Source organism: Thermobia domestica, chromosome 5 (genome assembly GCF_964235325.1).
Source record: "Thermobia domestica chromosome 5, izTheDome1.hap1.1, whole genome shotgun sequence".
Classification (NCBI taxonomy): domain Eukaryota; kingdom Metazoa; phylum Arthropoda; class Insecta; order Zygentoma; family Lepismatidae; genus Thermobia; species Thermobia domestica.
Window position 1 is genome coordinate 108,812,596 of NC_137458.1, and position 20,810 is coordinate 108,833,405.

The 20,810-nt window shown below is 35.5% G+C and overlaps 1 protein-coding gene across 1 annotated transcript; it reads right to left on the reverse strand.

The window, feature by feature from the left end:
- Window positions 1-18,989: 18,989 nt before the first annotated feature.
- LOC145684680 (uncharacterized) lies at window positions 18,990-20,585 on the reverse strand. The gene is made up of 2 exons (XM_081757064.1): window positions 19,335-20,585; window positions 18,990-19,193 (listed from the first exon to the last, which is right to left on the reverse strand). The coding sequence occupies exon 1, from the start codon at window positions 20,263-20,265 to the stop codon at window positions 19,492-19,494; it is 774 nt and encodes a 257-aa protein (XP_081613190.1). The 5' UTR covers window positions 20,266-20,585; the 3' UTR covers window positions 18,990-19,193; window positions 19,335-19,491.
- Window positions 20,586-20,810: the final 225 nt, after the last annotated feature.

Genomic DNA, 20,810 nt, shown 5'->3' on the forward strand with positions numbered 1-20,810 from the left:
GAACAAGCAAATCTGTCAAAGGTATCTTCCCGTAAAGTGAGCAGATTTAAGGGGTAGACAACCAAGAAATATGCTGGAAGTGTTGAAGCAAGTCCATCAACTAGTGGGATTAGGTATATACACAGCTCAAAGATACTGGCGTCGTTAGGGGAATCCAGCGAAGCTCTTCAATCGAAAATACGTCGGGATCTTATTTCGAGACGCGAGCAAGAAGGAAACGTAGCATAAAGTGCATCTGTCTTCAAAATACAGAGGAGACAGCATTTAGAACTGGAGCTTCAGACAGACAGGTTGCCTTGATCGCTTTTGCCGTACTTCAGAACGCGAGAATCATAACGCCAGAGGACAAAAATCTTATAGTTGACAGATCTAAGGTACGAAAAGGAAAAGATAAACTCGTTGAAAAGATCGAGAAAGAAAAGGCTCACTTAGGACAGGCGATTACAAGTATCTACTTCTACGGAAAAACGATGCAACTCTTCTGCAAGAAACATTAACTGCAAACTACGAGAACGAGAGGCTACAGAAAATCATATCACAGTTCTATCGGAGCCCTATTCAGAATATTTGGATCATACCATATGTAAGTCAGGCACTGTCAAGGATATTGTCGACTCTATATTGGAGCTTTTACAGAAGAACCAGTACGACGTGTTAAGTCTTGAGGCAGTCGGAAGTGATGGTAAAGCCATGAAGCGATGGGATAAGTCAGATACAAAGATCTCTAGGAAAGGAACTGCAGCATATCATTTGCCTTCTTCATACCAACGAGTTGCCATTTCGAACCTGCTTACCGAATTTGATGGTGGGCCAACCAGACCCAAAACTTTTTCAGGCCTCAATGCAAAGAAATTAAGGGGTTTTGAACGTTCACCGATCATCTCCTTTACACCCATTCGAGTTGAATGGGTGTCTGAAATGGAAAAACAGATGGTTTAAGCAGCGACTAGAATGATCTCTTTGAAATTTCTAAGGCTGTTGCTACAAGAATGTGTACTACCGATCTAGCAAACAGAAAACCAGGGTCATGTTGGATGCTTCACCACTACATCAGTACTGATAAAACTAGTTCAAGTTTGTGTCTACTTTGCCTGTACATTGTTAAAGTATTCGCTCCCGTCTGATTTTCAATACGGCGAAATCCTTCGTGCGAAATGGGCGCCATGCATCTGTTTAGGGTAGTTAAGCTATCACGTTTTCTGCCAAAAAATCTACAACACATAGTTCATTCCATTATATAAACAAACGGATGCTATGCTCATCATGAAAACCTGCTGATAGCGATGACAGCATATGAAAATCCGCATGTTCGAACATTAGGCTGGAGAACGATAAAAAAAGTGTCGCAGCCAGAAGACTCCGAGATCAAGTCGCCCACGTGACTTCATTGTTCCGAAATTAAACATTACAGCTGAAAATTACTACGACATAATTAATCGTCCTAAATGTCTTACAGAGCAGCCAACTAAACGAAACATAACGAATCAGCAGCTTAAAGAAATCGTCCGAACTTCAGCTACTCTAACAGCAACATTCCCTTGCTATAATCAAGCTGTGAAACGCACAGTGAAGACGATGTACGACGCATCGCCTTAAAAGTGCGTCCAGAACGCGAGAGATATCTACGTTAGAGCCAAACTGAAGTCTAGAACAAGAATGCACCGCTTCTAGACCAAGAAGAACTACGACCCTAAGATCAAATGTCAACGTATGTCTACTGGGTGGGTGGGTGGTCGGATTTCGATGTGCAACCACCTCCCCGTGGTAAGTTCTGGGTAATTTTGCGTAAAGAGCAAAATAAGCGAAGAGTCGCACAAAAAAATCGTCTTATATCAAGGGCTATGCCTATAATCATAGTTAACGTGGCATTCCAAATAAAATTTGGACATCAATCCCAACAACTCAGCTAATACGGCTGTACTTTGACTCACAAACATTTTAAAATTATTTACTGGCATTGCTACAAGTTTCTTTTAACAAAATAATTGTATTATAGCCATCAGGTAACTCTAAAAACGACCACAGTTAGCGTTCATGTCATTGGTGTTCATGTTGCCTAACCAAACACCTAAAAAACTTTAAGTCCGTTGGGGCAGGGTAAGGGTTGTCCAAAATATAAAAAAAACATCAGTAAGTCGGTGCCACTAATGGCACCTTTTCCGCACTAGCCGTAATCGAATTTTCAACAAAAGTGTAAAACGCTCCACCCTAGTATTTCATATGTTGATAATATAACACATTTAAGTTGAGTATTCTTGTACAAAGGGAAACATGATTTTTTTTATTTGGAAGCATTCATCTTTTAAGTTACTTCACGATTTTGATCCTATTGGCTCTGCGCCGAGAGTCTGTTCAAGCTCTCTGTTTTTCTATAGCAAGACTCTATATTCCAGAGAAAGATGTCACATACACTGAGAAGATCATTAACGGAGGAAAATTGTTCGAATCAAAAGCTGTCTTGACTTCTCCTATCCTAAGTGCATTCTTTTCTTTAACCCATATTTATCAGAATCTGTTAACAACTGAAAAACGTTCAATTTTATTTTCTTAAGAAACCCATGTCACGATCCAATCACCCTTATAGATGTATTAGTTTACAAAAGCCTAGGTTGAGCTTGTCACTTTTAAACTCCTAAGATCTTAATTTCAACTTTGAGATGTCCAGCTATGACAAGTGACAATATCCTACTTTACACTTCTACTATTTACTTGAGTGGAATATCATGTCTGATTGTCTCTTCATTCCACGCTAACTCATGTAAAACTTACATTTTTAAATGAAACTTTGTATTGTAACTTGCCTGCAGTTGCATAAATAACACTGTTGTAATTCGCGAACAATGATAGAACAAAAGAGTGTAAATTCAAATCATATTACAAGTATGCACATGCTACTGCATTACATTATTTTGGAAATGCAGTTATGTTTACTTGTAAGTTGCATAATTTGATTAATGTTTAAGTGAAAGTGGCAGTATAAACTATGAAGGAGAACGCAGTACCTAGGTCTAGCCTGGAAATCTAGCCTATGATTTCAACTATAAATAGATAGCACTTCAGTTAAACAGAATTTAAACAAATAATTGGGAGTTCACAGCAATTGTGTTATTTTTTCGGTTGGTGTTTGAACTAAAATTTCAATGTTACAAAGTTGGAAAAGAAAATTCGAAGAATCTACATTTTTGAACCTAATGTGGAAACTATTCCTTAAAATCCTTTAGTCCAGAGCAATAATTGAAAACATAAGAAGGTGTGTTTCGAAAAAGTACATATCAACCTTAAAGAATTTTCGGCAATATAAGAGGAATGCCTATGAGAATGGTAGGGTTATAAGCAAACTACAATTTTGCAGATGATAAATTGAAAGGATCAATATTTTTCTGGCTTCAAATATGTCTGCTATTCATCTAGATGTAGCACAAATATGCCCTTGAAATGAAAACTTGGAGATTTTTTGTCACAGTTGCTTTCTTGGTCGGCACCGTCTCATATATAAAGTTCAAAAGTACTTAAATTTATTAGATTACGACTTTGATATAATGACGCTGATGATATGTCAGTATCTTAACTTAGTGGAATGCAAGATGGTCTGAAATTCTTGGGTAATCTAAATTCGAAACGTGTAGATGTGTGAAATACTATTTAATGTGTTGCAGAACAGTCCCCCTACAAGTTTTTACATATATAAAGGTCACGAAGAAAGGACTTTCGCTTTTTCTCTCACCACTTTCAAAAGAAGATATGCCACCTTAGACGTACCTGGGAGATCAAAAATACTTGCCGTCAGCATCGACGACCTTCTGCCAACGTTCTGGAAGATTATGGGTTCGATTGTTTTAGACCTTGGTGGGCCATGAAGCGAAAAACATATCAAGTGCATTTTGCACCTATACTAGGGATTTGAACTGGCGTTGTCGAAGATGATTGCCCAAGAAATGGAACAGGTAATAATCGGACTGTGTAACGCTCGATGAGCATAACGGATGCAATAGTGTTTCCCATTCAACGCGTAGAATGGAGTCACAGATCATCATAGGTACATGGACCTAAACGTTATCCTGTAACAAGAGAACACATTTCCGATTGAGAAGTGCTTGTTCCGAACGTTTTCTTGAAAACACGGCTCTACTGCAGATCAGTACGCAGTTTGATTGGTGCTCTTACCAGTTGGCAGCTGTTCCCGATGCACGATGCCACGAGCAATCCACCAAGCACATAAGAGGACAATCCTCTGGCTCAATGCTGCTTTCGGTTCTTTTGGAATTGATTCTTTGATATTAGACAATGATGGCGGCACCGTGGAGCTATGAACGGGAGCTACTTCTCATCATATGTCAACACCCTTTCTAGAAATGGTCCAAGGTAGGTAGTACACACAAGGTTTCTATGTATTCCGACCATGCAGAGCTAAGCTGTTTCTCTCTCCCATTAGTGCATGTAACCAGCAGTATTGAAAATACACTTAGATACTTAATTCGTCATTACCATTGACCTAATACTTCCATATTCCCAGTCTTACAGAATCCTGTTCCATGCACCCAGAGTCAGTAGCCATAGTACATATCTACCTCGATCGCTAGGGCTCAAGCCTAAAGAATCCCAGAGACATGATCGTGATCTCCTATGTTCATGGTTACTACTAGAATTAACTGCCAAAAGTGATGACATTGCACAGTGGTTCAGACACCCTCCAAATCTGGCCAAAATGTGAAAATTCGAAATTATCAGAAATATAAAAGACCTTACAGTTTTAATAAGGGAAGAGGTAATGTGTGCATAAATTGATAGGTTTTCATGCTGGTCGTAAGAGTTGGGCCTACAGTTAGTACCAATGTCAAAGATTAAAGTCGTGGAGGAGGCTATGTATCCACCATAATGTGAAAACAAAATAATGATCCTTTTAATCGCTAACAATTATTGTGCAGAACATCGTTATACATTCGTCTTTCGTGACACACATGTAGAAATCTAATGTGCTTTCTGGAACCAGTCAATATGAGGATAAATAAAATTACATTGGAAAACAAATTTGGTATACTTGATATTAAAATTCGTGTAGAGGTTTACTTTGAGGGCAGCCGAATCCAGTTCTATTGTGTGCTGGATGCAATAGTAGGGGATGTTATATGTTAGAGAAAAAGATCGAGTATTGGCCGTTTCTGATGGATCTTGTTTCAGAAACATATTTGTGTTTGAGTATGGTATTATTGTTTCCAGTAATATTTAGACTAATGATTGTTTTTTTTTCTTGTCATTCCAGAAATGTTATATGAAACAAAATAAAAAATGCTTCCACAAGTTCTTCGGAGTGCAGAAAGAAACAAAGAGACAAAAGGTAAAATCTGTTTAGTTTCTTTGAAAAGAAACGTCTACCAAATTGACTAGTACAATACAATATATAGTGCCGTCAATCTGGTGGACGTTTCTTTCTCAAGGAAACTAATCACACGCTTCCTTTTAGTCACTTTGGTAAGTTTTGTTCCAGGAGCTTTTATGCACAAACTAGATGAATCAAACATGCGTATCACTCCTTCTTTGGAATCCTAAGAATACTCTTCTAACTTCAACGAAATAATGTGATTTTCGTTCGTTGAAGTAATTACCTTGATCATAGTTAATTTTGCTCAGTCAACTTTTGATAAATTAGCACAGGAATTCTTCACTTTCTTTGAAGGCCACACTAGCGACGCCCCTAGACTACATTTGAGTTCTGTATTAATGGTATGTAATACTAAAATTAACGGATCCCTCCTTTTATCTGACTTCAATCTGATATTTTTTGTTGTCAAGTTATAGCTGTTTCTTAATTTTACCGACATATTCCGACAACGCCGAAAGGAAGCATTTCTGCAACCAGATTGATTTATACTTTTTGTCTTATCTCGTTGTCAAGAGTCACCTTCCACACATTATTTTTTGAAATGAATTGTATATTCCAGTCCTGAACCCGTGTAGTTGTCCATAACGTAACAAACCATCAATAAAGAGCATTCTTAACGTCATGAGTATTCGAAATTTATGTTTCTAGCAATTTCATACCCATAAACGGAAAATAATAATTAGAAGGCACATGGTGTAATCATATACTACCATGCCAAATTTTAATATCGTAAATTTCAAAAACTTACATTTCCTGCAGAGTAAGATGTATTAAGGCACAGCTATCCTCGAATTCTATACCCATCCAAAACGTAATAAACCAGCATTAAAAAAAATGATCATTAGTGGTGAAAAAACCTTTCTTTTTGACAATTTTATACCCATTAAAGGGAACAAGATGGATCACTTGGTACACACTTTGGTCCTATAGTATAATGCTAAACTTTAAAATTCGGCATTTTTCAATTTTAACGGCGTTCACAATACCTACTCCAGGAGTTTTAAGTAAAACCGTTAATATACTTATGTACATGAACCATGTACTCAATCATATGACAATATAAGGCAATAAGACCTAATCAGAGAGAATAAAATAGGTGCAAAACTTACCAAATGTACCCATAAAAGGGAACGAGGTAGACCCTCAAACTTCTAGAGGTCTTATAAGACTTTCCGGATATGGATGAATGTACTCAATGAAATGAGAATTGTCCTATTCGCCTTTGTTGCGGATTTTGTCTTTGATCATTGCCCACAGCAGGAGACTCAAAGGTACAAAAGCTAGTGGCGAATACTACTAGGTGGTGTTATTAATTTTGCAGTAAAATGTTAAGACATGCAAAATAAATTTATTTCACTAACCTCTCCGAAACAGAACGTCCTCTCTTCCATATTTCTGGAATTCCGTGAATTGAAGTTTCATGAAGTATTTTTTCAGTGAATACAAACATAACTTGAAGACGTGGGTAGGGTTTGTTTCAAACATTAATCCATCCTCGGTGTTTCTCCAAACTACAAAGAGAAAAACATAATTAAAAATAGAAGTAAACAACATTTCGATCTTTATTTTTGTGAAAAAATAATTTTAATTACTGATAAGACTAATTTTTGATACTTTTAATGGTAGAAACGTTTGTTAGTTTGTTTATAATTTGGAATGTGAAAGAATGAAATTACTATTTTGTAGGAATGAACGAATATAAGGAGTGTTCAAATCGTAGAACATAAAATCCGTATCACAATTCTCAAAAATAAATTGCAACGACATATTGTATGTTAAGACCTCAACTACTAGCTTCTTAAGATCGAACCTTTGGCTGATGTAACTTTGGAATCCACGCTGCTTTCCTTAGATCTATGCAGCGACGTGCTATATCAATGCTCACACTGATGACTAGATTTGTTCCAGGAGAACTGCAATAAAATTCATTGTGTTATTCATTTCCTGGAAAATTCGTAAGCATCCTCAGGTAGTACTTCCGGAAAGGAGTTTACTGCTCATTCTGGAGTTTACTGCGCACTTTCTCATTTACTTTTTCCTTATTGCGGTCAATTGATTATTTACGAGAATACCGCATATTGTGAGGGATAAATAGGGTTATCGGAGAACGTGTAATTCTTCCTAATGATCTTAGTTGAATATTAGTCGGAAATTACTTATAATTGGGCAGTTACTAAATCTGTAGCTCAATGGTGAATAGGCTTATTGAGAATAGACACTGCCTGTTCTTTAAGTAAGCCTCCTCTCGTCTAAAGCTTCACATGAGATACGTTCCCATAACCTTGCTCTTAACAAACATAGAATGGAATCCTAACATTATTTTACAATAAAAAACAAATAGTATCCATCTTACTCTCAATTAAAGCGGTTGTACAACTGAGTGCTAGGCGAGTGCTCAAGTAGTGATATTGGAAAATTTAAAAATTTTATATTTCAAATGTTGGGTACAGAAGATGTGATGGCATAATTAAAATTGCAAAATTCGTTACACATGCAGATATAAAATTTAATGTTTTGATATTAAAACTGAAGTATAATATCCATACTGTATATTTCTTTTCGTTCAGAAACATAAGATTTCTTTGTTGAAAATCTCTAGATTTATCAGCGGCACTTAAATGAGTGTGAAATGAGAATCGAATAACTTCAAAGTGGTATGTAATTAGCAATTTATACTGGCAAAGAATTCTTATATGATAAAATACACTCTACTGCTGAAATATTTAAAAACTAATTATTTACACAATACGTAACAATTAGACAAATTATAAAATACCATAGATAAAGTGCACACATTGCAATGAAGGTAGAATTATCTTTACTATGACGAATACAGATATCCATCACTTACTATAAAACGAAGAATTATGCCGTTATCGTTATGAAGAAATTCCTTATCCCTTTCACATTTCCTACATATACGTCCAATATGGATTTTTAAAATATTTTGTAATTTAGTAATGAAAAGGGTTATGCACTTTTCACAACTCAGTAACATGATATTTCTGATATGAATGAAAAGTTTGAGACAAGAATTAAGATTAAAACCAGAATATCCGACATTCAGTCAGTGCAATGTGACACGCATTCTTGCCGGTACCAACGCCACCGTCACTTACATCAATACTGATGGCGAACATGAGTTATTCATTGACTTTGCAGAAAAGAGTTGTTGTTATAAAGGTATATTTATGTCAAATGGAACTTAGTATTACCCAGTTAAGTTGTGTACTCTCTCTCCCAGTATGGGAATTTTAGCTTTTCTTGGAGTTCCTAAATCAAAGTTAACCTAGTACTTCTTAACACTATGTATCGCATTTAGCCACTTTATTCCTAATATGACTGCGCTGATAAAATTGAATTCACTTCTTTAAGTACAACATCTGTTTATCATTACTTTTCTTAATCACCATAAATCTCGTTCTCTGCATCTACAACTCATATCAAAATCTAGGAATACAAATCCAGTCTTTGTCTTGTCTTGTCTTCTTCACCGTAACTGGTGTTGGTTGAACTGAAGATCTAAATGCACCCCTGAAATATTGTGCAACAAATGTACTCACTGCTTGATGTTATTATTGTTTTTTTAGGAATGATTGATGTAATAATTTTTTTAAACCTTTTTTTAATATGTTAATTCTTGTGTGCTGTAGAAATTGAATCATAGCTAGTATGGGCTTCCAGTTTTTTGATCCAAGAATACTTTTGTATGAGAGAGATGAGTGACACAGATGAAGATGTAATTTGTTCTGTAGAGTTGATCTTATGTTCTGAAAGGATTCACATTCAAATAATATGTGATTTAAGGTTCTAATCCCCTTGTCACACCAACAATGGTATGTCAATTTTTTTCTAATTTGATATAATTTAGTAGGAATCAATGCAGTGCTAAAAATGAGTCGATAATAAATTATAACTTCTCTTCTTGACCATAGTATTAGTTTTTTTAAATTATCATAATTTTTTGATCCTATTAATTTCTCAGTATAATTTTCCAGCTTTGGAGTCAGTATTGGATAACCACTTATGAGATTCTTCTGTGATATATTTGATTATCAGATATTTGAAAATAACTGGAGCCAACTTAATAATTGAGATCTTTCCTTTTGTTACAAGCTTGATTAGCAGCTGAGTCAATAATGTTTAGATTATTATCTATATCTTCGTGAGCTTCGCTGAAAAGGAATGTTATCTTGAATTTATTTGTGACCATGGTTGAGTATAAAACTTTAATATTTAAGATTGTCCACGATGTGTATGTATTCCAATGGGTGGCTTGTAAATATAATAACACACTTAAAGAGTCTGTGCATATAGCCGAGTTTTTAATGTTGTTTCTTTTGATGTAAAGTAGCGCTTGACGTATTGCGAATGCTTCTCCTCCGTATATGGATGTAAACGTTGGTAATTTAAATTTTTCCAAGATTTTTTGTTCAGGAATGTAAAAAGCCGCTCCAACATATGAGCTTGGATATTTTGATGCGTCCGTGTAAATTAAGAGCGAATCCTTATCTATGGAATTCAAAGTAGTTTTCCAAATACTTTTATATATAGATTTTCTTAAGTCTGGATGATGAACTTTTAAGAAGTTAGGAATTTTTGGTGTTATTATAGTTAAGTTAGTCTGACAATTCCAAACATAACAACTGATTGATGGAACCTAATGAATGTAACTGACTATGAATTTTAAATTGCAATATGCTTGAAAAAACAGACTTTTTTCTTTTTGTAAGGAATATTCCTTTTTCTCAAAAGAATATCTAAGTCCTGCAGTTTTTTAATTATTGGTGAACATGATATTCCCATTGTGTTTAAAATAAAGTGAAGCGCTTTTTCCATTATAAGTAGATTCAAAAGTGTGCATCCAATTTCGTTGAGTAAGGCTTGTTTTGGGCAAAATGAAGGTTGCTCAAATATTAACTTTGCTAAAGAGTAAAAATTTTGTTCCAACTTATTTATCTAAGTTTGATTATGCGTAATGAAGATAATGCCATAAAACACCTCACCTAGAAATCCTTGTTTTAAAATCGTAACCAAAGAAGAAGGATTTATGCCCCACATTTTGGATGCTAGACAACTTAACAACTTATGGTATTTCATAGCTTCTTCTTGCAGATATGTAATATGATTTGTCCAAGTTAGTTTTTTGTCCAAAGGTATGCCAGGATATTTAAAAGAGTTTACTGAATTATTTCTTGTTTGGTGAATTTGTAAATTATATTGGTTGTAGTTTCTATTTCTATTAAATATTGCAAATTTAGTTTTGTTCCAATTGAGGTTGAAACCATTTTGGGTCATCCAATTATTTATTAATGTTAAGTGATGTTCCAGCGTGGATATGTCTTCATTTATATTCTTGGATTGCATGGTTAACAGTTTGTCATCAGCAAAGCTTATTATTTGACAGGGTGACCAATCTTTGACCATTAAATCTAAAATGTAAATATTAAATGAGATGGGACTAAGCTTACTGCCTTGAAGTAGTCCCAGAGACGTTTCTCTAGGTGGAGAGTAGGTATTTTTAATTTTAAAAATTATTTTTCTGTTGATTAGTGAATTGTGAATAATGCTGATCATTTTTCCGGGAATCTTGATGTGGTGTAACTTCTGTATTAATATATCTAAATTCACATTATCGTATGCACCTTGTATGTCTAGAGAGACTGCTAGGAGATGTTGTCTTGAATAAAAAGATTTGTAGATATCGATGATGAAAAGAGACAGAGCATTTAACGTTGAATAATTCTTCCTGAATCCTGTGATATTAGGCGGGAAGATTTGATTGTGTTCTAGATTTCATAAAAGTTGATTCAAGATTAGGTTCTCAAAAATTTTCAAAGATCACGTTAATAGCGCTATTGGTCGAAAGTTGTTAGATTGTTCTGTAGAGTTGGGTTTCGGAATAGGGATTATTAGAATTTTTTTTCCATTGTGAAGGTATGAATCCAGAGTTCCAGATATTGTTGTAATAATTCAATAAAATCTGTAAGCCAGAAGTAGGTAGGTGTTTGCAATGGTTAAAACTTATTCCAACAATGCATGGCGTTGTGTTTTTCTTTATATTGTTAAGTATTAAGTGTAATTCCTGTAAGGAAAAGTCTTTATCTAATATGGAATTAGTATTACCAAATAAATAGTTACTAAGTTGTAATCTATCATTATTAACCGTACATGGTATAAGTTTCATGTGAAACTTTTCATACGATACTCTGTCAAAAACTGATAAAGAATTGTTGGCTTCAGTTTGATTATACTTAAATTGCTTCCAGAATTTCCAAATTTTATATGAATTAGTTCTTTCAGACAGTGAATTACAAAATTCTTGCCAATGCTGGCGTTTGGTGTTGCTTATTATTAATTTAGAATATGCCTTTTGTTCTTGATATTTTCTGAAATTTTCTAAGGATTTGGTTTTGATGAAATGTTTAAAGTACAAAATGCATTTGTTAATATTTTCTGACATTCCACCACCCAGGCTTTAAATTATGTTGACGGAGATTAGTCTTTCTATTACCTTGGAGTTTATTTTTTATATATATGATTTTCTACTAATGTTGATGATGATGCAGATTTCTTTATTAACTTAAAGATTTCCTATCCGACTTGAGATTGATGCAATTATCCTCAATTGTTTTATTATATACAGTCCAGTTAATCGTTTGTGGTAAATAGTGTAATTTAGAGTTGAAAATAAACGTATTATCTGAAGTAGAAGAAGTACAATACCTAGTCTTATGAGTTTTGAAAATAATCGGAAAGTGATCACTATGATATGGATAATGATACGTAGTCCAGTCTGTCTCTATGTAGTGATTAACTCTTGATAAAGTTAAGTCAGGTGCGGTAAATAAATTGTATTGAACTCTTGTGGGAGAGCCATTGTTTAAGAAAGTAAAAGGCGATTTGTTTAGCCAGCCGCATCAGTTTTATTTGCTCCCCAAATTTTATGAGATACATTAAAATCTCCGCCAATGTAATCTATTTGAGGGTGGTTGAGAAGTAAGGCTTCCCAGAAAGATATATCTACCTTGACTTTTGGAGGAATATATATGTTAACCAATTTTACATCATTGAGTTGAATTCCCATATACTGGATGTGGCTGTGATGAGGAGGTAAAATTAAATTGAATGGTTGATAAGTCAGGTGATTTTTAATTCCAATAGTTATCCCTCCATGAGAGTCTTGTCTGATATGATTAAGGCACCTATAGCTTTTAATTTGCTACGGAATTCTCGGATTACACCAAGTTTCCTGAAGAAGAATTAGGTCAGGTTGAAATTTATTAATAAAAAATTTTAAATGATGGATTTTTCCAAAAATACTTTGTGGATTCCACTGTAAGATGGTTAACTGTGTTTCATTGATCAGTTTCATAAAAATAATGTTGAGTATTTGAACGAAAATGATTAGACAATAACTATTTTTTTTGGAAAAATCAAGCGTAAAGGTAAACATTTTTGTTCTAATTATGAGAAGAAATTTCTATCATAAATGCAATGAGTTCTGTCTTGTCAAGTATAGGATCAAGCTTATTCTTGATTAATGTCTGAAATATCGTTGGGAAAAGTTGCCTGACAGAATTAAGTTGTGCTGAATTAGTTCGTAAAAATTCATTTAATTCGACGTCATGTTCAGAATGTTGTATATCTTCTAGAGAAGTAGAACGTTTTGGTTTTGTATATGCACTATTGCTGAAAGAAGAAGATTGAGTTGTTTCCTTATTAAAATTAGTATTGTTAGCCATTTCCTGTTTTTGATGAAATATACGACTGAATGGTTTTCATGCTGGCAATAATTCTGGTTCCTTGCTTGAGGATGAAAGTACACTACTTTCTTTTCTTTAAGGAAGTGATTTCCGCAACCAAGATTTGGAAGAACATGGTTGTTCCGCATTTGTATTTAATTCTGTATTTGTTGGTTGTTTCCTGACTATGTTTTTTTTAAAACAAAATCCCAATAACTCTATTTGTATAAAGGTTTTCGTTATAAGTATACCATTTTTCTCATGGAGGGCTGCTTGTAATGTCCTCCCTGGATTTGTCTGATAAATTTGAAAAGTTATTGGAAACAGCAGTTGAATATGTATAAAAATTGTTTCCTGAAACTACTGATGTGTTAAAAGACTTATTTGAACGTCCGATAGAATTTTGGGATGGCCCTACTTGTGGAAAATTTTGAGTCAAGGCTGGCGGTCGTTTAATTATTAAATTTGCTTCATTGAAGGATAGTTTCACCTTCGCCGTTAAAGTCATAATTTGTTGTTGACGTAATCTTTTTGGACATTGATTAAAATCCGCTCTATGATTATTACCACAGTTAACGCATTTTCTGGTGCTTGTACAAGTGGCTGCAGAATGTGATTGACCACATTTTACACAAGTTAGTTTTCTGGAGTGACAATTAATACGGCTGTGTCCGTACCTATAACATCCCATGATGCATTGTTTGGTGGTGGTTATGTAAAGTTCGAGTGACTGTGTCACACTTTCTACTGTTTCTGTCTCTGTAAATGGTATAGTGAGAGATATAGAGACTCAATTTAATCAACATCGCATTAAAATAAGTACAGAAGAGGGTTTCAAATTGGTCTGAAACCTCCTTCCTGTAATATCTGCCAACTGTAATTGTTCTTGTTTAAGTGCAGACAATTTCAACCCAAAGACATTTTGTAATTGTAATCACTATATTTGATCAGAAATTTTGAATTTTGTAATTTTGATTTCCAATTCTACATCAGCTGTCTTAATACCCGTGGCACTGAGTTTTCTTCTAAATTAAATGGTTGTTTTCGGTCTATACTTAGAGACTACCACTAAGGTTCAAAGTGTGGTTTCCACATTTAATTCTTTACCAATGTTGAAATATATAATACGTGTCGATTATGTTTCGATGTTCTACCAAATGTGCAATGTTTCAGTCAAACAGGTGAGTGACACTTCCATAAGTCTCATTGTATGTAAACTTGTTTATATAATCCCTCATTTGACTTAATTTCGGTATAACATTAACTAAGTCTCCCGACTGGTATATTCTCATCGGCGTTTCCATTTTCCCTATATTGTTTTCAAGTGCCTGTGTATAATTATGCATGTGTATCACACAAACAAGAATTAATGTGAGACCAAGGATCCAAAGACTCTATACTCACTTTCCCTCCACCTCTGCACTAAAACACTCTTTAAGATTTGTTCTTTTAAGAAGTGGGGACAACTTCATCCTGCTGTTCTAGCTACTCAATAAGGCGCAATTAATCTTGGAGCTGACCTAAGTTGGGTTGCCTAACTCACTAATTTTGTAGCCTTTTTGTGGCCTACTGTACACTTACAATTTAAGATGAAATCGTTCAAATTTTGATCAGGCTGTCCCACAGAGAATCGAACCAGTAACCCCGTGCAGCAAAGGTTGTGTCTACAGTGAGCCACATAAATTCTTGAGGTACAAAGTCCGTGAGTTAGGCAACCCAACTGACGCCTGTTCGAAGATTAATTACGCCTTGTAGAGTAACTAGAAGATGAGCACGAAGTTGCCACACCTGTTAAAAGCACAAATCGTAATGAGTGCTATTCTGCAGAAGTGGAGCGAAACGCTGGCTGACCAAATGAAAAAAGGGAAACTTTGGATAATTGTACTCACAGTTAACAGCACAATACCAAAAAATATATATATATATATATATATATATATATATATATATATATACGGACACCAGAAGCACCGATGTGAAGTAAACATTCGGGGAACTTAAATAATCTAATAATTAACTCAAATGAAGGATTATAAACGAGTTAACTTACTCAAATGACTATGCATATATACGTATCAAATAATTTACGGATAGATTTTCTGATATATGTAGTAAGTAATTTTTTAAGGAAAAACAAAGTCTTGCGCTGAGTTTTGAAACTATTAACAATAGTCACATATGCAAATCAATTAAAATATGGGTTGGTCATTCGGGGGAAGAGCCCAGCCTCAAATTAAAATTTTGGGTGTCTAACACGGCCTGAGCTCCTGAGTTCCGGCGCAACTGATTGATACGTTCAATTTCATTATTCGTGAAATGACTTTTAAAACTGCTAAATATTGGTATACAGTAATTTATTTGTAAATATTAAAAATGCCAAGTTCGATAACACTCAAAGGAGTTGCAGAACCTATCCGTACTAAGCGTATTTCCCCTTAGGTTCTAAATATAACTCAAGGTTCTTGATTTGAATAATATTTGTGAAAATTTACGCATTGAGACGCAATTAGAAAAGACGAGAATAATGTGCCAATAAGCAACAATTTAAAAATGCACAAAATTAACGGTTAATATCAAATATAAACCACTAACAAAATTAACTCTGTAACTCGTTTTCTCCATTTTTTACTTCCTTTATTTTCAGGGTTAAATCATCACTTAATTTCTTCACTGGAGATTATCTTTTATTTAGCAACATCCAACTGGAGCTCATCCTTGTAAATGAAATATTTCAAAAAGTTGTTAACGCCAATGCGAAAACTCGAACTGGGATCACCGGTTTAGAAAACCACAATGCTAACTACTCGCCTAGAGGGTTACTTTTTTTTTCATGGATAATAAAGAGATTTTCTGTTCGCTTAAAACAGTAGCTTGGTAATACTCAAATTTAAAACACAAGAATATGTAATTTAGAAGTCGGAGGGTAATATATCTCTGTATTCATTAAATCATTAACATTTTAAATTTTTAAGAAAAAAATACAAAGGTTCTTTATTTTAAATGAAATACGGTGCGTATATTATAGTAGTAATCGCATGACTTGGCCGAACTTTTTGGCCCCTGGGTCCCTGCCTCAGGACCCATGGTCCCTGGCCGGGGTCAATGACCTAGGGGTACCTAGGACCACCCCCTAAAATTTGGCAGGGGTACATAGGACCACCCCCCAGGACCCATGGTCCCTGGCCCGTGTCAATGACCTAGGGGTACTTAGGACCTCCCCTCTAGATTTTGGCAGGGTACATAGGACCACCCCTTAAATTTTGGAAATTGCCAAATCTAAAAATTTGGTATGGTAGCCTAGGACCATAGTATGTACCTCTATCAGTATTGGGTGTCTATGTCGTTCCCTTTCATGAGTAAAAAATTGCCAAAAATTCAAATTTCGGGTTTTTTTTGACCTAATTTATCCCCTTTGATGAGGTATTATTACCCTATATGGTTATATGTGCATATACAGGGATTCATTACCTTTCATAAGACATGGGTATATTGCTGCACCCCTTGAAATTTTTGGGAGGTGTACCTTGGCCCACCCCTTCAATTTTGGAAATTGCCCAATTTAAACATTGGGTATTATAGTACAGGACCCTAATATGTATTATGATAAATTTGGGTGGTCCACCTCGTTCCCTTCTAGGGGTACAAAATTGCCAAAATATAAACGTAAGCAATACGTAGTACCACGTGTTTGGTTTTTGGTCGATTTTATCCCCTTTGATGAGGTTATTATCCTATATATATAGTTATATGGTCATGTATAGGGGTCCATTACCTTTCATAAGATATGGGTATATTTGTGCACCCCGGGAGGGGTACTTTTGGCCCACCCCTTAAATTTTGGAAATTGCTCATTTTATATATTTGGTATTATAGTACGGGACCCTAACATGTATTATAATAAATTTGGGTGGTCCACTTCGTTCCCTTTTAGGGGTACAAAATTGCCAAATTTTAGTACAACCACGTGTTTGGTTTTTGGTTATTTTATTCCCTTGGATGAGGTCCTATTACCTTATATGGGTGTATACAGGTGTTTATTTTCCTATTGTAAGACGTAGGTACATTTGTGCACCCCGGCAGGGATGCCTTGGCCCACCCCTTAAATTTTTTGGAAATTGACCAATTTAAACATTTGGTATAATAGTATAGAACCCTAATATAGATCACTATAAATTTTTCGGTGGTCTATCTCGTTTCCCTTTTAGGGGTATAAAACTGCCAAAATATAAACGTAAGCATTACGTTGTACCACGTGTTTGGTTTTTTTTTGACCTAATTCATTTCCTTGGATGAGATCCTATTACCTTATATGGTTGGGGGGCGCGGTGGCTCAGTGGTAGAGCGTTCACCTCTGGTGCTTGGGGTCCCGGGTTCGATCCCAGCCCCGCCAAGTGAACTTTGTGGTGGACAAACACCGTGCTCGTGGGTTTTCCCGTTTCCTCCCACTTTCTTCATTCCACCATTTTTATTCATCTCTCATTATCACCGTCTCCTTTAGCCTCACCGGCATAACCGTGGGACGTAAAACTTAAAGATTTCATTTTTTTTACCTTATATGGTTATATGGCCATGTATAGGAGTCCATTCCCTATTATGAAACATAAGTACATATGTGCACCCCCGGGAATGGTACCTTGGCCCGCTCCCTTAAGTTTTAGAAATTGCCAAATCTAAACATTTGGTATCATAGTACTGGACCCTAATATATATTACTACAAAATTTGGGTGGTCCACCTCGTTCCCTTTTAGGGTGCATTTTGTTCCGCTTTAGGAGTGAACCTTGCAATCGTTCCGAGTTTGATTCTTGGAAATGTTGAATTTAACGTCCCCGCGAAAACGGTGAGAGATGATAGGACGAAACATGAACTTATTTGACTGAGGATTGAAGCAGTGACCTCATACAGTAGAGACAAGCGCTGAGCCATCGTACACGTGTGTTGATTACTATGCAATAGTCCCGAGTTTGATTCTTGGTGCTAGTTTCAGGAAATGTTAACGTCCCACTTGAAACGATGATGAGAAATGAGAAAACATCATAAACTTACTTGCTTGCGGATTGAAGCAGAGAACTCACATATTTGAGCCACTATGGCCCATTGAGAAGTTCAGTTTTTGATTACTATGTCATGGTCCCGAGTTCGATTTTTTTTTGTGTGTGTGTGTGTGTGTTAGTTTAAGAAATGTTGAGTTTAACGTCCCCTTGAAACGATGATGAAAAATGATAGGAGGAAACATGAACTTACTTCGTTGTGGATTGAAGCGCTGAGCCGTCGTACTCCATTCAGTGCGAACAGTTTCGCGTATGAAAAGAAGACGAACAGATTGTTACATTACACATTTCAGTGCGAGCAGTTTATACTAGGTTTATGTTTCATATAGAAAGATAGAAGATCTGTGTTGTCATCTTTTTACTTCGTGTGCAACTTTGACCTTGAAGAAAACCTTGTTGACTCAGTGCTAGCATTGACGTATACATAATCTTATTGTTTAGTTGGCTGTATTTAGAGATGAATCAGACATGTAAGGTTGTTGGTTCGAATCTAGTTGTGTTCGCTGTAACTCAGGGTCTGAGCGATACTTACCGAAATTTTTCCAGTGTTGCCAACACTATCAGAATGAATCGATTCATTTAGTCGGAGCAGTTTCGTGACGAAAACAGAATTTTGTTTTGCACACAAATTTTTTTCTGAAACAGAATTTTGTTTGTACATAAAAATTTTTCTGAAACAGTTTTTGTTTTGTACACACAAAAAATTTTCTGAAACAGAATTTTTTCGTACACAAAAATTTTTTCTGAAAACATTTTTTTTTTCGTACACAAAAATTTTCTGAATCAGTTTTTTTTTCGTACACAAAAAATTTTCTGAAACAAAAATTTAGTTTGATTTTTTTTTCCGCAAAACATTGATTTATTTTACCGGTAAACTGATTCAGAAAAAAGAAATTGAAATCGCAGTACAGGAAATAAAACACAGAAGCATGTTTTTGTACATTTATTTTTAGCATGTGAAAATGAATACAGAATTTTTTTTCTTCAAAGGAAGACGTGTCCGTGACGGGTACAAATTCTGTAAAGAGAAAATAAAACATATGAATATACATTGTAATATTTATTTTGTTTCCTGTGAAAGAAGAAAAACAGATTATTAACATCGAACTAACTGATCAACAGAGAGTGAGGTGAGAAAAGAAACGCAAATGTGACGTACCTGAATTCCTTTTTTTTTTCTCCACTGGTTTCTGCAAGGTGATGTCATCTGAGTTTTGTTTCCGCTCGTGCATCGTTGAAGCATGTCCCGTGTTGCGTTGATTCTTTGCCCCGTCTTTGGGAGGTGATGTTGGTGGGATTAGGGGAAAATATGGCTGTTATTCTGTTCTGGCTTTTTTATACCCATAGGGCAATGTCTCGTATGTGTCTGGTATTAATCGGCGTTTTTTATAGTTGAAACTGTACTTCTTTTCTTCAGGTTTTGTGACAAGATGATGATCGTGGGTTCTGTAAATTTTGTGCGGCGTGCTAATGGAGATTTTTTCACTCGATTGATTTATGATCATTTGCTCCAGACTATTGAAATTTAACTTTTGACTTGCAGTATAATTGAGTGTGAATCCACGAATTTTGCATACATAACTGGTTGATTTCGTGTCGGGGTTGTAGATTTCCAAGGCGTACTGTTTTGGGCCACCAGACACGAATTTTTTAATGTATGCTTTTGGTCCAATTGATTCAAGTTCATTTGACATTGAACCAAGAAATACTTCTGGTTCTATTGTGGGCTGTGATGGTCGCTGCGTGAATATCACGGAATCTGTATCGAAATATAGTACTCTTTCTTGCAGCAGTTCTAAATATTTGTAGAGTTCCAGACGAGCTTGACACGTTGTAAATGCTCCAAGGACAACATTAGCATTGTGATTTTGTACTGGAACATCATCTTCATACTGCCAATAAAGGTATAACATCGAATCGTTAACAGGTAAAATTTGGTTGACTTTTATATCTGGAGCAGTTAATTTTTGATACAGTTCTTTGGGGTCGTTAATGATGGTCGTTTGGCTGAAATTGTCTCTTATAGCGAGTCGTCCCCAGAAGGCATTCAAACAGAGTTTTGCAAGACTACGACGTGCTGAATTTGTCATTATATTTGCTGCATCTAAAGTTATGCCTTCCCGTTGTTGTACCACTTGAATATACTGCTGCTTTTCTTCTTCGGTGACGCAATTGGCAGGCCATCCAGAAGCTTCCAGCTTAGATTTCAAAAATGTATTAATGTATTCGCTGAATAATCCGCCAGTCTTGGTTTCTGGATCATATACGGTGATGTCGTAATCCCAAATTTCGTAAATTTCAATGACTTGATACCCAAGTTCAATGGCTTTTTGAATTTCATAGGACACCCATGTTCCTGTTAGACTTCGTTCACTGTCCGAATGTGTACATTCAGAATCTTGATTTAATGCTGTGGCACAGGCAGCACAAAGTGGAAAGAACAACTTCTTATTTGAACGAAATGGCAGCACTGGATGAAACACATTTCTGCTAGGCAAAATCTTCAACTTGACCAATCCGTTGACATCTTGAATGTCGGGCATTTCTGGATCTCCCTGTAGATATATTCGTGGATGCCCTATTGGATACCGTCCACATTTATTGACATAAGGATACAGGGAGACGATATCCAATA